General features: G+C 40.5%; 2 protein-coding genes across 2 annotated transcripts; both read right to left on the bottom strand.

Moving 5' to 3' along the window:
• Positions 1-242: 242 nt before the first annotated feature.
• Positions 243-5,787, bottom strand: nkx2.1 (NK2 homeobox 1). Its single transcript, XM_069152731.1, has 2 exons — positions 5,302-5,787; positions 243-4,626 (listed from the first exon to the last, which is right to left on the bottom strand). Exons 1-2 carry the CDS (start codon positions 5,666-5,668, stop codon positions 3,938-3,940), a joined length of 1,056 nt encoding a protein of 351 aa, XP_069008832.1. The 5' UTR covers positions 5,669-5,787; the 3' UTR covers positions 243-3,937.
• Positions 5,788-16,647: 10,860 nt separating this feature from the next.
• nkx2.9 (NK2 transcription factor related, locus 9 (Drosophila)) lies at positions 16,648-17,772 on the bottom strand. Its single transcript, XM_069152732.1, has 2 exons — positions 17,613-17,772; positions 16,648-17,345 (listed from the first exon to the last, which is right to left on the bottom strand). The coding sequence occupies exons 1-2, from the start codon at positions 17,770-17,772 to the stop codon at positions 16,774-16,776; spliced, it is 732 nt and encodes a 243-aa protein (XP_069008833.1). The 3' UTR covers positions 16,648-16,773.
• Between the last annotated feature and the right edge of the window lie 2,387 nt (positions 17,773-20,159).

The raw sequence follows: 20,159 nt of genomic DNA, 5'->3' as shown, positions 1-20,159 counted from the left end.
GCTCCGCTTTGCATGCAAAGTATTTCAGTTCACAAATGACCCTCGTTTGTGCTCTTTGCACAATAGCTTGAAGAACCAGATAAACGCAGGACAATTAAAGATTTTTGCTGCTGGCTCACAATAACATTTACCAAAGGGGGTGATTGCAGTTTCTGTGTAATTGTCCTATTTGTAATGCACATGAATGCTCAGGCCTGCTGCAATGAAATGTTTAGGAACTTAAGAAAGAAGGACGAGAGGAGCTGTGTTTTAAAAGAAGAAAGTGCATCCAGCTATTTTTTTTTTTTTTTATTAAAATCTACAAAGGGCTATTATGAAATGAAAACACATCTCATACTTTAGTGATGCTTGTCTTTGTGCTATTTTATTTCAGCACCGTGGACAGCACCCAAGTCAGCCCCTTGCATGTTTATCAGAAAAAAACTTTAGAAAGACACACAAAAACATGTTTTTTGAAAATTATCAGAGGCTGCTCTGAAAGTAGTTTTTTTTAAAGGGTTTGTTCTCTTTATATTAGTTGTTTTTACATGCTAACAAGCCATATTGCAGCATTAATATTCATCAGATGTATGTAAGAATTCACACACAAATTAACAAAATCAACAAATGTGTTATGTTAATTGGTTGCAGATCTGTTTTTCAATGTGCACTTTGTATTTTCAGCATTTAGTATCTGATTGGATAATGCTCATATTCCCTGTTTCAAATATAGGCTTATGATTACAGTCTTAGTCATTCTCACAAGTTGAGGTTTGAGATCTGTGGGGCTTTTGTTTTGCATCAACCCATTAATGCTGCAACAAGAGTCTGGATACAAATTCCCCTGCAAAAATATTTAAGTGATTCAAAAAGAGATCTATATCTTAAGAGGCCCATTTAGCTTCCTCAACTGCGATTTCAATATTTACTCCACAATTTTTACTAAAACAATAAACGTGCACAGGAAACTAACCAATTTATCATTTGTGAGAAAAAATAATGCAAATTGAAAACGACTGACACGCAGCCTCAATTTTAATTTTGAAAACCTCTCAAACTTTAAAGTCAATTCTACCTACATACTCCTGATACACAGAATTCCTGGGTGCTTAACAGGTGAATAAAATTCACCAGCTCGTCACTAACTCAAATATGATTACCTTGAGATTACAGACTAATTGCTTGGGGTTCATGGAGACAGCCCACCATAAAGCCAAGAGGACTTGGGGAGTTGCACTGTGGGTTTCTACAAAAGAGAGCGATGAGAGCACACACGCTTCCAACAAGTCATTTTCAACAGCTACAAGCTCCACACAAAGACCACACACCATGCCAAAGACATGTTAATGTAATCCCAAAGTTCTCACTTCTCTCCCGAACAAAACCTGCCCTGCAAAACACCTAATAGAAGATAGTTTCTGCTGGTACGATTTCACTTAAAAGTTCCCAAAAGGGCTCTTTTTTTTTTTTTTAGGGGCTGCCTGGGGATTAAACTGATACATTCAAGTTAGAAAAGAGGCGAATGTAAATTTTGTTTCGTAATTCTATGAAAATCACATCCTTAATTATATTTGTTAAATAAAGTTAATTGTCAAATATTAGTAATTGTAGAAAAGTCTGTTTACATTCTTTGAGCCAAAACGTACTGCCGTACTCTGCAGGGTTCTGATAGGTTCGTATTAAAAAAGGGGAACATTTAAAGGCTTTTAGGCAGATAAATATGACTTCTGGTGCAATCACACATGATACAGCATGTTAATTGTAGCTTAAAATTCATACTGCTGGATACTGTAAACACCAGGAAACAGAAGAGAAGATAATAAAAGAGAATCCCTTCTATCAACCGCAGTGATGCCATATTAAAGACATCATGTGCATTGTAGGGTAACAGGTGCGGAATAGGCCTGCAGAGTTAATGTAGCTGCATGTGAGTGATAATGTTTTTCAATCACATACAACAAACGTAAGCAGCTTTGTAACTTCCTTTTTGGGAAAGTTGATTAGCTAGACTTTAGGTTGGCGGATTAAGGAGCTGATTTTAGTCCTCAATTAAAACTACAGAAGCCACAAAATCATGCAATGGAAAGCCCACAGTGCCTGTCAATGGAGAGTAAATTTACTAAACTGGGCCATGCACAGAGATGGTCATTCATCTCAAGACAAAAGCATCCATTTCCAGGGGATTTTTATTTTTTTTTAAATATTTAGCCTATATAGTCTACTTCAAATCTTCACCTAAAGCATGCAAATAGTTATTATTTTAGAAATGAAAAGGCAGCTGAAGCTGAAACCAAAAAGGCTGAAGGATAAAAAAAAAAAAAAAAAAAAGGATACAAAAAAAATGTAAATGCCTTTATGCCACAATATTTTTCAGTCACGCGGGATAGTATCTTATCCAAACTGAAGGTATTTTAAATTACAGCTAAATGACATGTGACAGCACTGAATCGAAAACAACTTATTTCTGCCGTAAACGAAAATCACCTATCGTTACATGCGTCGCTTGGCAACCACATTGTTTACTGTTTAAGACCTACAAGTCTATTAGGCGGCGGGAGAATAGTCTCTACTGGTTATTATAGTCTCTATTTACCTCACCAACACCTAAAGAAAAATCAATTACTATAATTATATAATTACTGGTTTTAGTCGGCCTACCGAGAGCCGACAGTCTAATTTAAAAAGAAATGTTTGTGGAGACAGATTTGTGACTGACGCCTGATTTATATTTAAAAAAAAAAAAAAAAAAAATCATCAAATAAAAAAACATTTGCCGTTTCCTTTTCAATTCCAGATTGATTATTGATGAAGCAGCTGATCGCCCCGCGCCGACACTTCGCCTCGCCTGGTCATTTGAGAAGAATCGCCCCAACCGCGCTGTTTGGTCAGGGATTTCATCGATAAGCTGCCCCTTTGAGCAGCGTTCGTGTTTGATGTTGGGAGCTGCGAGAGAGACCTCACCTTTCTGACTCACGCGGAGAGAAAACACGCATACAGAAAGAGAAAAGAAAGAGCACATAAAGGCTCGGTTTACTCTGCAGGGCATGCTTGTGTGAGCTGCAGTCTTGAGACGATAAGCCTTGGGCGGTATGCGATTTGTCAGAAAATAAAATAAAACTGGCCCCGTTATTGTCAGAATAGAAGTTGAGTGTTGATTTAGTATTTAGTTTTGTCACTTTGACAAATCTAAGACAACTTTGAGTGCAGTTGGTCCTTCAGATGACTTTTTTTTTTTTTTGGTTACATAATAATAGTAAAAATAATAATAAGTTTAGGACTATTTTTTTTAAAGGAAATATTTTCGCCATTTAAAACCGGAAGTATTGACATTTTTCACAAAAAAAAAAAAAAAAAGTTTAACTGTCTTGTTTCCATAATTTATTAATAGGACTGTTTTGTAGTAAGTCAAATATCTATATAAGTTACAAAGAAATAAAACGTACAAATACCAATGAAACGACAACAAACCGGCAATAGCGTCAAAAACTTTGTACAACAAATCGCTAAAATTCAAACCTCTTACAGAAATATACAAGCTAGATCTACGGCTTACATTACATTCTATTATAAATCAGAGTCGTCACGTGTGTTTGTGGAGTGGAGTGGAATTTCACAGCACCCATCATACAGCAGTCCTGCAGTCTATTTGCGTCAGTTTTTCCCAACTAGCGGCCTATTTGACTGCTGATTCTTCTGTTTTGTTTTTTTCTCAATATAATTTACATAAATAAATCCCAAGACTTTCACATCCGCAGTTTCTGGACACGTGTTTCTTCCACAGGAGTCACAGTTCCTTTCAAAAAGGCTAAAATTGAAGAAGAGCTGCATCGATTTCTTGTTCAAAATGCGCACATTTACAGTGGAAACTTCTCGAGTCTTGACAGAAAATGTCTTCTTTTTTTTTTCTCTCTCTCTCTTTAAATAGAAGAAGATTTTAAATCATAGCCGGCGCCTCTTGTCACCACGTCCTGCCGTATAACAGGGCTGAACACTGCAAGGCCGAGCCGTACTCTGCGCCGGGGGAATTGAGGTGGGAGAGGCCGGCCACTTGGCTCTGCAGTGAGGGCGGACTGGCGGAGTGCGGCGCCAAGTCTGGAGAGTGACCCGTGCTTCCCACCTGCTGGCTCTGGTGCTGGCCGAGGCCGGACGTGTTGTTGGACATGATCATGACGTTGCCCCCTTGCTGGTGGTGTGTCTGCGCGGAGGATGTGGGCGTGTGGCCGCTGCCTTGGCACGGCTTCCCGTCCTTCACCAGCACCGGCACGGCCACCCTCCGCGGGGACTGCTGCTGCTGCTGCTGCTGCTGCTGCTGGCAGGAGCCGCTCTCCTGCTGCATCTGCTGCTGGGACACTTTGTCTTTCGCTTGCCTCTTCATCTTGTACCGGTGATTCTGGAACCAGATTTTCACCTGGGTCGGGGTGAGGTGGATCATACTTGCCAGGTGTTCCCTCTCCGGGGCCGACAGGTATTTCTGCTGCTTGAAGCGTCGCTCCAGCTCGTAGACCTGAGCTTGGGAGAACAGCACTCGCCTCTTTCTCCTCGGGGTGCTGGACAGAGAGCCCATGCCTTTACCCACGTCTGCCAGGGAGCCGAGGCTGCCCATGCTGCCCATGTTCATACCCGACGATGAGCCCATGAAGCGAGAAACTGCGAGAAAAAAAAATAATAATAATAATTTCAGCGAAACACTGATTTGACTTGGAACAACGTGCAACAAGTGTCACATGGAGAAAAATGATTCTCTTTGTGTAGAAAAATTCGCGTTAAATTTGGATATCGCTGTGTTATTAATCCTGTTAATCCATCTATGACATTAAAACTAATAATTATTTCAATGGCCCAAAAAGTGCAACTCAACATTATCTGCATTTTGGCAAACATCTGAAGCAGGTACCCTTAAATACAAACACACAATACGTGTCGAAGTCCATATTCATAACCTGCATCGACTGAATTTATTAGCACCAGTTCATAATTTACAGCACAGTTATTGGATGAATATGATAAAAAAAAAAAGGTTAATAAATTAGATTTATTTGCTCAAAGATTAGAATTAATTCTCCCGTGCTCCTATCGTCAGACTTTCTCCAGATGTTGCACTCCGTAGACGTGGAGATTTTGCGTAATTTCTGCCCCTCTTAATTATAAGAATAAGGAAATCTAATTTGCAGAGAGCCTACTTTGCGCACAAAAGCGCAGAGGAGACAGAAACAAGGCAGCAAGTATACAAACACGGATCACCGAACATGTCCATAAACCCTGGATTTCAGCACACTGCGATAACTCAGAACTGCAGTCGGAGTACAGGTAGAGAATACTCACTGGTGGAGAAACGCGGGTCTGGGTTGGCTCCGTACCAGCCGGTGGCCGTGGCGCTGCCCCTCATGCCGTCCTGGTAGGACGGAAGGTCGCCCATGTTGCCCAGGTTGCCGTTACAGTAACCCCCCATGGCAGTGTGTGACAGCTGAGAAACACCTGCCGCAGTCATGTGGTAAGCCGCAGACACAGTCCCATTATGGCCCATGTGGTGCTGCTGCATCGCCGCCTGAGAGACCTGCGGTTGCCGGTAAGAAGTGAGAGGTGCCCCCAAGTTGTTATTCTCCATACTTACTTTCTTATAGCTCTCCTCAAGGGGACTCAAGATATCGGAAACAGAAAAAGGAGTCGTATGCTTAGGGCTCATCGACATTGTTCTGGGGCTGGAGAGGGAGAAATTAGAAGGCAAGGCAATCTCTCCTTCTCTCTTTTTTTTTTTTCCTTTTTTTTTTTTTTTTTTTTTTTTTCCTTTTTTTTTTTTTTTTTTTTTTTTTTTTTGGCCAAAGCCCCTCTGGTTCCTGTTGTCTCAACGTCGATCCTGGTAGATGAACACGTAGGAGAGCGCCTCAAGTCCGCCTTAATTGGATTGAGTGGGAGCTCGGTGCTGGCTTTGGTTTGTTTTAGCTGGGTGCCAGGTTTAAGGCTACCATCAGAGGCGGGGCATCGGCAACAATACAAAACAGTTCTAGCCTCCTTTTTTCCGAGCGTAATTTCACATACAAGACATGTGCTCCCCTCCCACTAACAATAACATAAGCGCTGTACATGATCATAAATGTTCATCCCGGCCGGCTGCAGGCGGTGTCCGAGCGCGCTTGCAGCTGCTGCATTTGGAGTTCGGGACTTGTTGCTGCCGATGATAACCACGCGGCTGCACCTTGGGATTGCAGTGACCACAATACACTTTATTAACTGTAGTGATGTTTACGAGGGCCTCTTGATGAAAGGAGCCCTATATGGACTTGAGAGTTGGAGAACCACTCCGCGGTTGAACTACTGACTTTTAATGGCCATGAGAGGCCTCCAGTGATTGCAGGATTGTTTGTGTTATGCCTTATCGTACTCAGACATGCAAAAGTGCACTTGCGGGGAGGGAAAATGACTGATACTGATAAGTAAATAAATACACATCCGCGTGTTAAGTGGCTGCGTAAATGATTAACCCCCTCGGATTTTTTTTTTTTTCTTTCTTTTCTTTTGATATCGTCGGACGCAAACAGCGTGTTACCTAAATTCAGATGCACACACTCGCCTAAGAGACCCAGGGAAGAAAAAAAAAGAAAAAAGAAATAGAGTCTGGAGTAGGAGAGGCTCTCATGTGAAGTTAACGGCGTTCAAGTAGCTACCCTCCTGCAGCACAACGCCAGGTAGCCCTCAGTAGCATCTTGCCTTAATGCTCGAGGAGCCATTACAGTTTAACTCAATCATATCTCATTTGTAAAATTTTGACGCAGATGCACGAGAAAAGATTTTGCCCTTTTTCCAAGCAGCTTTTAAAGTCAAGAAATGGTGTTTTTGGTGCCGTGCTTCAGAGTCCACCTTTCTCTGCACATTTAACCCATAAGTAGGGATTCAAATAGCCTTATTGTTTTAGGGAAAAAAAAATATGTGAAATGATATTAGATCTATTATTATTATTATTATTATTATTATTATTACTACTGGGTTTTTATTTAAATTATAGCTATTATCACTATTACCAGCGGATTTAGCTTGGTTTAACAATCGTATTTTATTGTACGCCAGTCAATAATTTAGTATAAAGCAATAGCCACAGGTCCGTCTTCGACTATTCATGTATCCTGTCTTCTGCTTTACAGCAACAAAATTACAGTCGTACAACATCATCACATTAAGCAGTGAATTTAGCATCGATGTAGTAACTTCGAACTTACACAGTCTGTGGATGTCAGGATCGTGCCGGACAAGACACAAATAACTTTAGATCTAACGTCAGTCCAGCAGCAGCAGCAGCAGCAGATGCCACAGAGGTCTGCGCCTGCAGGTTGAACCGCTTTCACCTTATAGCCTACAGGAATTAAAGAAACACAGCGTCTTCTGGTGGCAGCCCATGCACTCTCAGTCCTCACATTGCCTTTGTGTTTTTTTTTTTTTTATTATTATTGTAACGTACAACTGTGATTGTTTATTTATTTATTTTGTATTAAATTATTTTTTTTTTTTTTGGGGTGGGGGGGGGGTACTTTTTGCAGCTTTTTCTCGTAGCTATGATGGCGCAGTCAGAGCAACAAGGTGCCCAACTGGAGCCACGCAGGCTCAGCAGCAGTGGGAGTGTGTCGGCTGCAGTGACATGCAGATCACTGACAGTTGGTCACGGGGATCACCAGCGGCGGTTCTCTATTTCACTGCCTTTCAGGGCTGTGTGTTTTACGGGTGCCCGCGTGTTTCTTGCACCGTCATCTTGCGTTCTATTTTCAGTGCGCCGGTCCAATTTGCAGAGCCCTGTGCACCATGCACATCACAACAACCCATATCTTCCCTTTACCTTACAATTATCGCTAATGAAGCAATATTACCATATAGTACAAGGCTAAATATTACAGCTGAAATAAATTGTTTGGTTGATAGCCGAGGTGGGGGTGCGTAATTCGCAGGCCATATAAACGCAGGCAATTAAAATTACAGCATCTGTCTGCATCCCAGGTAAATCTTGCTTATGCGTTCCTTAATTACGGAATTTTTCAAGACATTCTTAATCATCTAAATCAGTACCTTTCCCCTGTTCTGGCACACCGCTATTACGGCCAATTAGCAGCAATTAGTCCAAATGTTCCGGCTAATTCCTCAGAATAATGAGGACACTTTGAAGTGGCGGGTATGAGGCTACCGAGCCTTTGTTATCGAGGCTTCACGTCGTTGTTTATGAACTGATTGGAGCATGATATAATCCAGAGAGCAACTTCAGACGAGGAAATAGAAAGGTGCTCAATAAAAAAGTTAAAAGGACTTACTGTTGTTGTTTAAAAAAAAAAAAAAAACTTTTTATTTTATTTTTAAAGATAGGCAAATTGTCCACATATTCATAGGGATACAAAGAGTCATATGAGTATAACATATTGATTAAATGCACTTCTATATGAATGTTATAAGAATATTACTAGACTCTATGACCATCAAATGTAAAAAAAAAACGTCACTTTATAACCACAAAGGTATCCCAAATGTATCTATAAAAATATCAAGACAATCCCTAACTTTATTTCAATTCCAAGGGAATATAAAATAACAAAGTGTAGATCTGTATGTTCCTAAATTTTGACTATTTTGCATTAAAAAAAAATCGTATAAAGTTTGGTCCACTTCTGTTAGTTATCTTAACTATGGATTTATGACACAAACACTGTATCCCCATTAAAATAACAAACTGCCCGCAGTGGGGATATTAATAACTGCCTGCCTTGCTTTGACAATATTTGCTCCCCTAAAGATTTTTTGTTTTGTTTTTTGTTTTGCATTAAAACTTTCTCTACATTTTTCCTGTTTTCCTCTAAGATAGTTATCAACCCTGGTGCTACCAGGAAACAAGCTGCATACCAAATAGAAGACAAGCGTGGGTTTACGGAGGAGAGAGACCAAGTTAAAACTTTGCTTCACCACCTCACATGTGACGTCAACCGATGATGACTTCATGAGTCATTTCTTCGTCTTTCTTACAGCTTTGAAATGTGAATTTATGACGTTACTTGTGAAAAATAATCCCATGCTTTCCCCTAATCATTTATCCAATCATCACATATAGTACAGGAGACTGAAAGAGTTGTACACGTTTCAAAATCCATCTGACATGGTGCTCAAATGGTCTAAATACAGAACGAGAGACTTTTGGAGCCCTGCCACGCAACCTTTGAGCAAATCCTGGCGCATGACGTCACGCCACGTAGCCGTAATTACGCCACTATGCGGGCAGCCGTATTTCTGCACCCATTCAGCAGCTGCAAGGGGAACGCAGGAGAGCACATCGTGGCGTTTTTCAGTGAAGCACGGCCCCTGGTGGATGAGCGGCTCTCCTCATGCAAGTACCTAAACGCACCCTTTGGTGACATTTCCTTCACCAGGCGAGTGAGACGGTTTTCAAAATGATACGGTGTGTTACTCCGCCATCTAGTGTAGAGTTGTGTCACAAACCTCTTCACACTCAACAGAGGGTGAGACAATTCTCTGCATATTAATACAGCAGCCAGTTTCAATTACTGAAAAAATACCAGTGAATTAAATTTCTACCTTAATGTGGGTCATCAAATATGATTAAACATATTTTGAGGTCAGTAAAGCACAGATTTTATGAATATTAAAAGCTGCACAGATTTAAAATGTTGTGACTGTTACATCAACCATTAGTTTCAATCAGAGGTTTCCAAATTCACAACAAACATGTCCTTAAAAGCTGATTATACCGTTCAAAACGAGATCAGACTTTAAAGTTTATCACGAGATGCAGTTCGCTTGCTCAGCACCACAATATGTTTAAAAATAAAATGTGATACACAGGCTCCGGCAGAGGTGCAAAACATAACGGTAACAGTATGTCCAAGTACTTACTTAAATACAGTTTTGCGGTAGTTGTACTGTACTAGAGTATTTCTGTGTTATTCTCCTTCAAACTTCTGCTCAACAGAGGAAAATATGGTTTCTTTTTATTTAATACATTTATTTCACAGGTATAGTTTGTAGTTCCTTTGCTAATCAATATTTGACAAAAAACATATTAGGTTGTAAGATACGATAAACCCATTATAAATGAAACACTCATTAGATACATAATGTCAAAATTAGCGCCATCTTGTCATGACTAATAATTCAGTATTATAATTAGGCTACTGTATTGCTTTTTATGCTTTGAGTAATTTTTAGGATGATACTTTAATGCTTTTACTTCCTGATTGTGGTAGTTGACTTTACTTGTACTGGAGTATCTTTACAGTGCACTCTTGCTACTTTTACTTACAGCAAGTTAGATATCATTTGTCTTAAGAGACATGGGTCATTGCCATCAAATGATGCTCAATCCGGTGTAAGTCAGTGTTGAATATGGTTTTCAAATGTCTCCAAATGTTTTTGTTGCAGATTTTCATGATAGGATTTCTACCTTTTATGGCATTACTGCATCTGATATGACTGTCTTTTTATTCGGGCTGATAATGAGATACTGGCAAAGGTTTTCTTCCTTTAAGAAATTGTTCTTGGATGTTTGACGCACCGGACTGTTTGGATAACCATTAAGCACACCTGTCATCAAAGAACTTGTCAGCATGATGTATAAATATCAGTGTTTTCCATTTATTTAAACATTATGACCTAATGAAGATCCAAGTCTGTCCACTTTATTTCGCATTTTGAACGACATGCTCTAGTATGACCTTCTTTTTTTTTTTTCATATTAGGGACAACATGGTCTGTATTTCGATAACCGCCTGAGACTTTCTAAGTGGAATTTGCATGTTTCTGCATAACTAATAACCTAAAAGTCCAAAATATGGACGACAAACTCATGCACGTAGTCAATGTTGTCCAAAATGTGAAAAAAGTCATACTATAGCAGATCATCCGAAATATGAAAAAAGTCATACCTTTAGACTGTGAGACGACAATGCTGACAACTGCAGCCTGCCAAAATATCAACGGAAGTCATACTATAGCATGTTGTCCAAAATATGAAAAAAAGTCATACTTTGGACGACATGCTATAAGTATGACTTTCGTTCAAGTTATCGAAGGCTGTTTGTGATATGTTGGTTCTGAAGTATTAACAGGGGCATTTCTCTCCTCTGTGTTTGTTACGCATGTGAAATGTTGCTCTCTTTGTCTGACTTTGCACATGCAATCAGATTTTAAAAACTCTGTTTGGATCGTGTGATGTCAGATCTGAGACCGAGAGATATCATAAAGCAGGTTGTCAGGAATAACTACTGATGTAAGTCTCGGAAAAATGATCAATTTAAAGTTTAAGGTTTTTTTTAGCTGCAGTTGTCAGCCTAAAGGTCCCCGGTTCAAATCACTCCTGGGACTTTCTGTTGTAAGTCATTGTCTGACATGCTTTGGAAGAGGGATCAATGGCGTAGTGGTTGGCATTGCTGACTCCCAGTCAGAAGGCTCCAGGTTTGAGACCCACCCTGGACCATTTTGCTGCCTTTATTATATGCTTGTCTGACTTGTATGACTTTTAAACTTGTTATGGTAGAAGGATCAACGGTGTAGCACTGTAGCCTCCCAATCTGAAGGTTCCAGGTTCAAGACTCCCCCGGAAAGGATGACAGATGAAAGGCAATGTCAAGGTTCAAGAATTGAACCTCGAACCTTTGGACTGGGAGGTAACAACACCAACCACTGCACCACTGTGCTTTCTTCAATAAAATGTTTAGAAGTCAGACAACCATCCAATAATGGCAGCACAATTTTGCAGTTGCTAGAGTTGTCATCTCACAATCAGGAAGTACTGGGTTCGATAGAGGGCATGGAACTCTGTCTGTGGAGGATTGCATGTTCTTGCTTGGAGTGTGACTTTGTCACATTTACGACTACATGCATGATTTCATGCATTACATGATTGACTACATGCATAAGTTTGTCATCCATATTTTACTTTTAGGTTATTATTTATGCAGAACATGCAAATTCCATATAGAAAGTCCAAGGCGGGTATCGAGCTGCGGACCTTTAGACTGTGAGACGATAACGCTGACAACTGCACTATTGTGTTGCCTGCAAAAAGTTAAACGGAAGTAGCATGTCGTCCGAAATATGAAAAAAAAGTCATACTATAGCATGTCGTCCGAAATATGATCAAAAAGTCATACCATAGCATGTCGTCCGAGATATGAAAAAAAGTCATGCTATAGCATGTCGTCCAAAATATGAAAAAAAAGTCACACTATAGCATGTCTTCCCAAATATGATCAAAAAGTCATACTACAGCATGTCGTCCGAAATATGAAAAAAAGTCATACTATAGCATGTCGTCCCAAATATGATCAAAAAGTCATACTATAGCATGTCGTCCCAAATATGATCAAAAAGTCATACTATAGCATGTCCTCCCAAATATGATCAAAAAGTCATACTATAGCATGTCGTCCGAAATATGATCAAAAAGTCACATGCTATAAGTATGACTTTCGTTCAAGTTGTTAAAGGCAGCACAATAGTGCAGTTGTCAGCCTTGTGATTGCGCAGTCTAAAGTCTCCTACAGCCCTCCTCATACTTTTGCTATCCATCCAAGCCTCTTCTCATGGGCCTTCTGATCAATTCTTGGAGTTGTGATGGCTGTGTGCATAGATCAGATGTGTTTTGAATGTTAATGCCTGTGTCCCAAAGTATGTATGTAGCAGCACTGTGGATAGGTGGAGTAATAAGACGTTAGCCTGGAATAGACTTTGAGCTTCTCTCTCAATCTTAAGATGGAGCTCCCGTACAACCCTTAGGGTACAGGACTGTTCACTTTTGCTTTGGAAATATTGACTTCCATACAAGTCATACAAGGTATTGCTACATGCTATAGTGTGACTTTTTTTTCATATTTCGGACGACATGCTACAGTATGACTTTTTTTTCATATTTCGGACGACATGCGATAGTATGAAACTTTTTTTCATATTTCGGATGACATGCTATATTATGACTTTTCAATTCATATTTTGGACGTAAATCACTCCTGGGACTTTCTATTGTAAGTCATTGTCTGACTTACATGACTTTTAAATATCTTATGGAATCAATGGTGCAGTGGTTGGCATTGTTGCCTCCCAGTCAGAATGTTACAGGTTCGAGACTTAGCCTTAACCATTTTGCTGCCTTTATTGCATGCTTGTCTGACTTATATGACTTTTAAACATGGTTTGGAACAGGGCTCAACAGTGCAGTGATTGGCATTGTTACCTCCCAGTCTGAAGCTTCCATGTTTGAGACTCGCCCATGACCATTTTACTGCATGTTTGTCTGACTTATATGACTTTTAAACTTGTTATGGTAGAAGGATCAACGGTGTAGTGGTTGGCACCGTAGCCTCCCAATCCGATGGTTCCAGGTTCGAGACTCCCCCTGGAAAGGATGACAGATGAAAATCCATGTCAAGGGCAAGAATTGAACCTGGAACCTTTGGACTGGGAGGTAACAACACTAACCACTGCACCACTGTGCTTTCTTCAATAAAATGTTTAGAAGTCATAGAAGTCAGACAAACATGCAATAAAGGCAGCACAATTTTACAGTTGCTAGCGTTGTCATCTCACAATCAGGAAGTACTCGGTTCGATCAGGGGCTTGGAACTCTGTCTGTGGAGGATTGCATGTTCTTGCCTGGAGTGTGACTTAGTCACATTTACGACTACATGATGTTTGTTTTACATCATGGACTATGTAGATATGCATGATAACATGCATAAATTAGTCATCCATATTTTGGACAACATATTTTACTCTTATTTATTATTTATGCAGGAACATGCAAATTCCACATAGGAAGTCCCAGGCAGGGATCGAACCACGGACCTTTAGACTGTGAGACGACAACGCTGACAACTGCACTATTGTGTTGCCTGCCAAAATTTGAACGGAAGTCATACCTATAGCATGTCGTCCGAAATATGAAAAAAAAGTCACGCTATAGCATATCGTCTGAAAGATGAAAAAATAGTCATACTGTCGTCCAAAATATGTATAAAAAAGTCATCCAAAGCATGTCATCCAAAACGTGAAAAAAGGTCATACATTACAGCACACTAGTGCAGTTGTTACCGTTATCGTCTCATGTTCTTGCAAAAGAAGTCATAATATCAAAAATAAGTCACACTGCAGTATTTCATCCAAAATATGGGCAAAAAAGTCAAGTATTATTGTCATGCATGTAGTCCAAAATGTAAAAGAAAAAGTCATGCATTAACATGGTTTCCAAAATATGACAAAAAGTCATGATATATGCAAGAACATGCAACCTCCACAGAAAAACACGCTGTAGTACGACTTTTTTCCATATTTTTGACGACATGACTTTTTTTTTTTCAATATTTTTAATGACTTTAATGACTTTTGATTTCATATATTGGCTACATACTACACACAAAATGGACCTCGCCAGGGATTGAATCCGGCACCTTTTCTCGGCGGAGCCCGTGTTCTTCTGTTTGTGTTGCTTCTTACTCCCCATATAACCAACATATCTAAAACCTGACGTGTTTTTTTTAAACTCCACAAGTACAGAATAAAAGTAGGCTATGAGGCTGCTGTAGTCTTTGTTTAAACCTGTGCAGACAAAACAACAGGGGACTTTGATTTTCAAAGACAGAGATTTAGAAAGTCACCCAAACACTAAAATGTCGAGACAAGACAAAGAGAGAGTTTTAAGTCTGTAAACGATTTATATCTTTATGGCGTATACTGCAAGGTTTTAGCCAATCATACTCTTCACAGATGGGCAAAGAGGAACAAACCGATGTCCAGTAAAACAATATTAAGGATTTATATGGGTTTCTATCAGGGAAAAATTATTTCTTGCAAAAAATGTGAAAAGAAGAGTCAACGTTTCAACCGGATGGCAGTTAACATTGATTTGTATGAAAACATTATTTGCAACAACTTAACAGAACTCCTCCTGTGGCCTAGTTTACGTGGGCCTTATATCTCTCCTAAAAAAGGGGCCCCAGAGAAGGCCAGTGAGTAAAACTATAGGATGGGCAGGCTAATACAAGCCCATCCTTTGCAGACAATTCCTCTGACCAACTTAAAAAACCAATGGCAACCTCTAAAAGCCTGTCTTTGTCACCCTTAAACCCCAAGATGCTCTAAAACACCATTGTGCAGTTAAACCTCATAAATTTGTCGCAGGGACTGATTAAACATCACGGGAATTGAAACACTAAAGATTTTGTCTCGGTCCCTTTTGGATGAGGGACAATGGTTCATTCACGGGGAGACACCCAGACAAAAAGAGCGTTTAAGGGGAGATGCAGCGAGCTGAGGGGTTCGGCCAGTCCCCTCCATATGTGATACAAGGTGGCCCCAGTGAGGGGAACAAAGGGCCAGGTGACAGGGACGATGGGCTGCAGGGTCACAGGACGAGCAAACAACATTATAAGGGGCGTAAAAGCAGAAGACCCCCCCCCCCCCCCCCCTCCTCGTCACTGATGACAACCTGACATGATTTTAAACACAGAGGCATATTTTTCACATGTATTTAAACAGGAGGGGAACATGCTTCCTCGAGGTGACTCTACAACTTAAAAAAATAGTCGTGTATGTTTAGGAATATCCAAGAATTAACAGTATAATCAGCGCACTTTGTGTAAGTATAGTTTGATTGTGGAGGTTTGAACTGAACATTTGCATTAATGCACACATAAAATCAGCAACAAAAAGGTTTTTTTGTTTTGTTTTGTTTTTTAGGTTTTTGACCACAAAAATCTGAACTATAACTTACACCTGTTCAATTTTATAGCAGACTTTGGTCGAATAAAGTTGATGATCTGCCTTTAATTCCTCCAATCAAAAATCAAATGCTCTTCAAACCTACAGTACACTCGCACCAAGATTTCCAGATAAAGCTAATAGCAGTATTTAGCCCACTTTCCTCAGAATAACAAAAGTTAATTGTAGAAGTGAAAAGCAGCTCATGGTCCCAGACAAGACAACAGGGTGCTGTAGTGAGAGAGGCTGTAATGTTTACTGTTTGCTTAACCAAATCCAGTCCTTTTTAGAAGTGATGTTTGCTGAGCTTTTGGGTGCATAATTAGGATTTTAACATTATAAAAGCCTGCAGGGTCGCTGTCATGACCTGCTACATATTTTAGATTCTGCAAATGAAATATATTTTATAGGCTGCATGTGTTATTTTACCTTAAAACCATCAAACAGATAAAGATAAATTTGGGAGACATTCAAATCTCAGTTTGAAGAAAAGCTCAAATATTCACTTGTGCATTCATCAGTTTTGTCATCAGTAATATGCATCCTTTTTTGGTTTATATTTAAAAACAAGAAAGCACATTACACTGTGAACCGTATACAAAATACGAGAGATTTTATTATTAATTTTGTTCACAAATTGAAACAGTTAAAACTTTTAAACAAAGTCTCCTTGAAGACAACAAATGACATTATTTTTCCTTCATACTTTAGGCTCTGCTGCTACAGCATTCCTCTTCTATCACCGCCTAATGCAGCCTACTGGACCTCAACAAGTTATTTATACAAATATTATGTTTAAAAAGTAAAAAAAAAAAAAAACATACAAAATACATCATCTCGCCAGATAATACAAATTCTACAGGCTACACCAGTAAGCCATGTAAAAGAAAATCTGATCAGCATTTTAAAAATTGTGTACACGTAAAATGTCCAAATAAAATGTGCAAAATATCTTTCGTTATATAGTGAAAATCTAAATGTTTAAGTAGCACGAAAATTTGCCGAACATTCAGAAAACATTTGATGCCGTTCTAAATGAGTTTGTGCAACGAAACGAGGCCTTCACTTGAAAGAGTTAAACTGGATCGAGTCGCTCCAAAAGTCTCTCCAGGCGAATCTGGAGGCCGCCGCGGCAGGAAAGTGCTGATGGTACCTTGGAGGAAGAGCGACCGGGGATGGATGCTGGAGGGAAGTATAAGCTAAGGGGAAGGGTACCGCCTGAGAGGAAGGAGGTAAACAGCCAATTTTCTCCGTGTCAAGTAAGCAGGTGTGAAAAGGTTTCCCGTCCCGGACCAGGATCGGAACCACGACCCTGCGCAGCAACGGAGGCTGAGGTATTTCCACGTCCTGCAGCGCTCCTTCTGCTCGGCCTCTCTTCATCTTGTAGCGGTGGTTCTGAAACCAGATCTTCACCTGGGTCGGGGTCAGGCTGAGGAGTCGCGCCAACTGCTCTCTCTCCGGGCCGGACAGATAGCGCTGCTGCCGGAAGCGCCTCTCCAGCTCCAGGGTCTGGGCCTTGGAGAACAAGACGCGGCGCTTCTTGCTCTTCTTGCTCCTCTCCGGCTCCGAGTCCAGGGACGAGTCATCCGGCTTGGTGGAGTCCGGGGAGGCCTCGAAACTGCCTTCATCGGAAGCTGCAGAAATAAATACAAGTCCAAGTTAGAGTAAATAATGTGGAAAATTACGCACTTTACGCATCTATCTATCTATCTATCTATCTATCTATCTATCTATCTATCTATGGCTCTTAAGGGGGGATGCATAATAAACTTTTATCTCGTTAGTCATTTCAAAATAAAAGTGTTACAAATAAAAATATCAATTTAATATTTTTTTCCTGCTAAATTTATTTTATAAATTCCAGTATCATCAGCCTGCAATGGTTTTAAATTCGAACTTACATATGCAAGGACTCCGGTCGCAGTCGATCCAGGAGGTGTAGGGCGAGCTGGAGGAGCAGGAGGAGTAGACCGGGGAGGACCGCGGCGCTGCCTCCGCATCCTGCTCCGGCAAATCCAGGATGCTCCTGACGGAAAAACTGAACTTGGTCGGTGCAGCCATTGCGTCCTTTGGTTGCAGTCCGTGAAAAGCAGCAAACACTCAATGGAAATCTACCCCCCCACCCCAAAAAAAAAAAAGAAAAAAGAAAAAGAACGCAGCAGATCCACTTTACGCACTGTCCAAACACCGATGTGTGCACTGAGCTCAGTGTTTACACAAACAGCACTCCATAAGCTGCAAACACAAGGCTGCTCCCTTTATAAAGACTCCTCCTCTGGCGAGTACCTGAATAGCTGGAGTGCCGTCACCCAATGATGGTTAGGTGTAGACTCAGAAAAAAAACGAAAAAAAAAAAAAAAACCTCTCGGAGCTTCAACAATGAGCGAAGGAAACACTCGTCATCATTACAGATTCGTCCCGTATCGTCAAACTGGGGAACAGATAATGGTAATTGTTGGAACTGAATCACGTCTTGGGTGGCAGCTGACAACAGAGCCCGTCCCATCATCAAACTCCCCACCCATACCAGCCCTCCTCCTCCTCCTCCTCCTCCTCCCCCTCCTCCTCCTCTCCTCCAAACAACTTGTCCAATATTTGCATACAAAGTGAGCAATTAGCGCTGAGTTGGTTTAACTAATACGCCCATTAGAGGAGTAATAATTGCAGGCGTGAGAAGTTCTGACGTTTATGGACGCTGGAGGATTCCCAAACCTGCACGTTTCTTCAAAGCAACTTCCCTTAGAAAGTGCTCTTCGTTTTTGACTTTTCTGGATCATTATAATTCTATTTCATGACAAAATTCTTTTTAATTTTTTACTTTTAAGAAATTGTTTATAACTAAGTTGTACAAGCGTTTCTTAATTTGTTTGTCAACAACGATAACTCATTAGAACCTTTGCCAATAAAGTAAAACACGGTTCTAACAATGTAAAATATGTCTACATGGGAGAAATCAAAGTTACAAAAATTGTCTAAATTAAAAATAAAAACACTTTAAAATATTCCTGTACCTGCAACCAGTACATTTTAGTTTGCGATAAAACATTTAAATAATGATTATATAGTGCTTTCAAGTGCTGATAATAATTTTTTTTTTAAAAAAATCATGGTTTCCAAAGAAAAATTAACCGCATAATAAAAAGATTTGCCAAACTTAAACCTCCAATCAATCCTGGTCCACTGCCTGACAAATTGTAGTGACTGATGACTGCTGGCATGATTTTATTAATGGAGATAAATGATCAATAATTCATCATTCTGCAAGCACATAACTTAAAGGGGACACCGTGACTTCCAGTGTGTTCTTGTTCTCCGTTTACTCCCTTATAATTTTGATTTCCTCATGTTAAAGGAGTCCAATCACTCGCCACCTTCAACTGACGCCCACAGGCTGATGTCTCGACTCTTTTCCGTCCGCCTGAACATATAAAACGCATTAAATGCAAAGCCAGCCTTATGTGTGTGTAGGGGGGGGGGAGCCGTTTGTTTTTTTGTTTTTTTTTTCTCTCCCGCTACTTATTTGATATTGATATCGAGCCTCATCCACTTCAGCGAGGTGCATATGAGGGCCGAGTAGGAGAGTGGCGGTGGTGGTGGTGGTGGTGGTGGACATGCCTCCCCAAGTCGTCCTGGGTGGTCGGACGAGAGGGAACACAAATACATGCCAACCAAGAGAAGGGGAACAAAGGGGGAAAATGTAGCCCCGCGTCCGAGACCCGTTGGAAGCATTTGTTCCAGTCAAGATTTTGCATTTGTTCAGTCCCGCAATAATGCCTGATTGACGCCCCGGCACAATGTCCTTTAACTTTGCAGGATAAATCCGAGCTTGTTCCGTGTTGTCATGGTTTTGAATGGAGCTGAATAGGATCTGGGACACTATCTACTTCTCTGCGCCTACTGCCGCCAAGTCTATAGCCCGGAGCAATATTACATGTGTGATTCAGGACGTATTAAATTCCTTTTAGATTTTCAGAGTTCAGCAAAGTCGGTGACCTGTGTTATTAGTCCCCAAAATGCCCTTAAATCAACCTTTTGTCTCTCGTTTCGCTCCAGTTCATGATCGTTACGCACATGGCGTCTTGTGCGTCAAAACCAAACACGATCAAGTAAAGTTTGAGTGTTCGCAATTAGCACAAACACATCAGATCTTAAATGGGCGACTCCTCCCGAAGCATCCTTTCCTGTGTGCACACACAGCGGCCTCCGCGTGGTCGACAAACACCAGAGGATTACAGTACTGCACGTCAGAGTGGATAGTTTACAGAGGGCACTCGATTGGAGAGCAAAAACACGCAAAGGCAAAGAGAAGTCATGTCCAAAGAGCGGGAATTTCTCTTTTCACAATGACCCAGCAGCCCCTTAATCTATTTAACACCCGCGGGCTTCAGCCGTAGAGTACCCTCTGCAGCTCCCAAGAGCTCTCCACTGCCAAATATTTACTCTGTTGT

This window comes from Embiotoca jacksoni, unplaced genomic scaffold (assembly GCF_022577435.1).
Source record: "Embiotoca jacksoni isolate LCO1_2020_lvr unplaced genomic scaffold, fEmbJac1.0.p SCAF_18, whole genome shotgun sequence".
In the NCBI taxonomy this organism is placed as follows: Eukaryota; Metazoa; Chordata; class Actinopteri; family Embiotocidae; genus Embiotoca; species Embiotoca jacksoni.
Note: the sequence above shows the minus strand (reverse complement) of the source record. Positions and strands in the feature narration are given on the sequence as shown.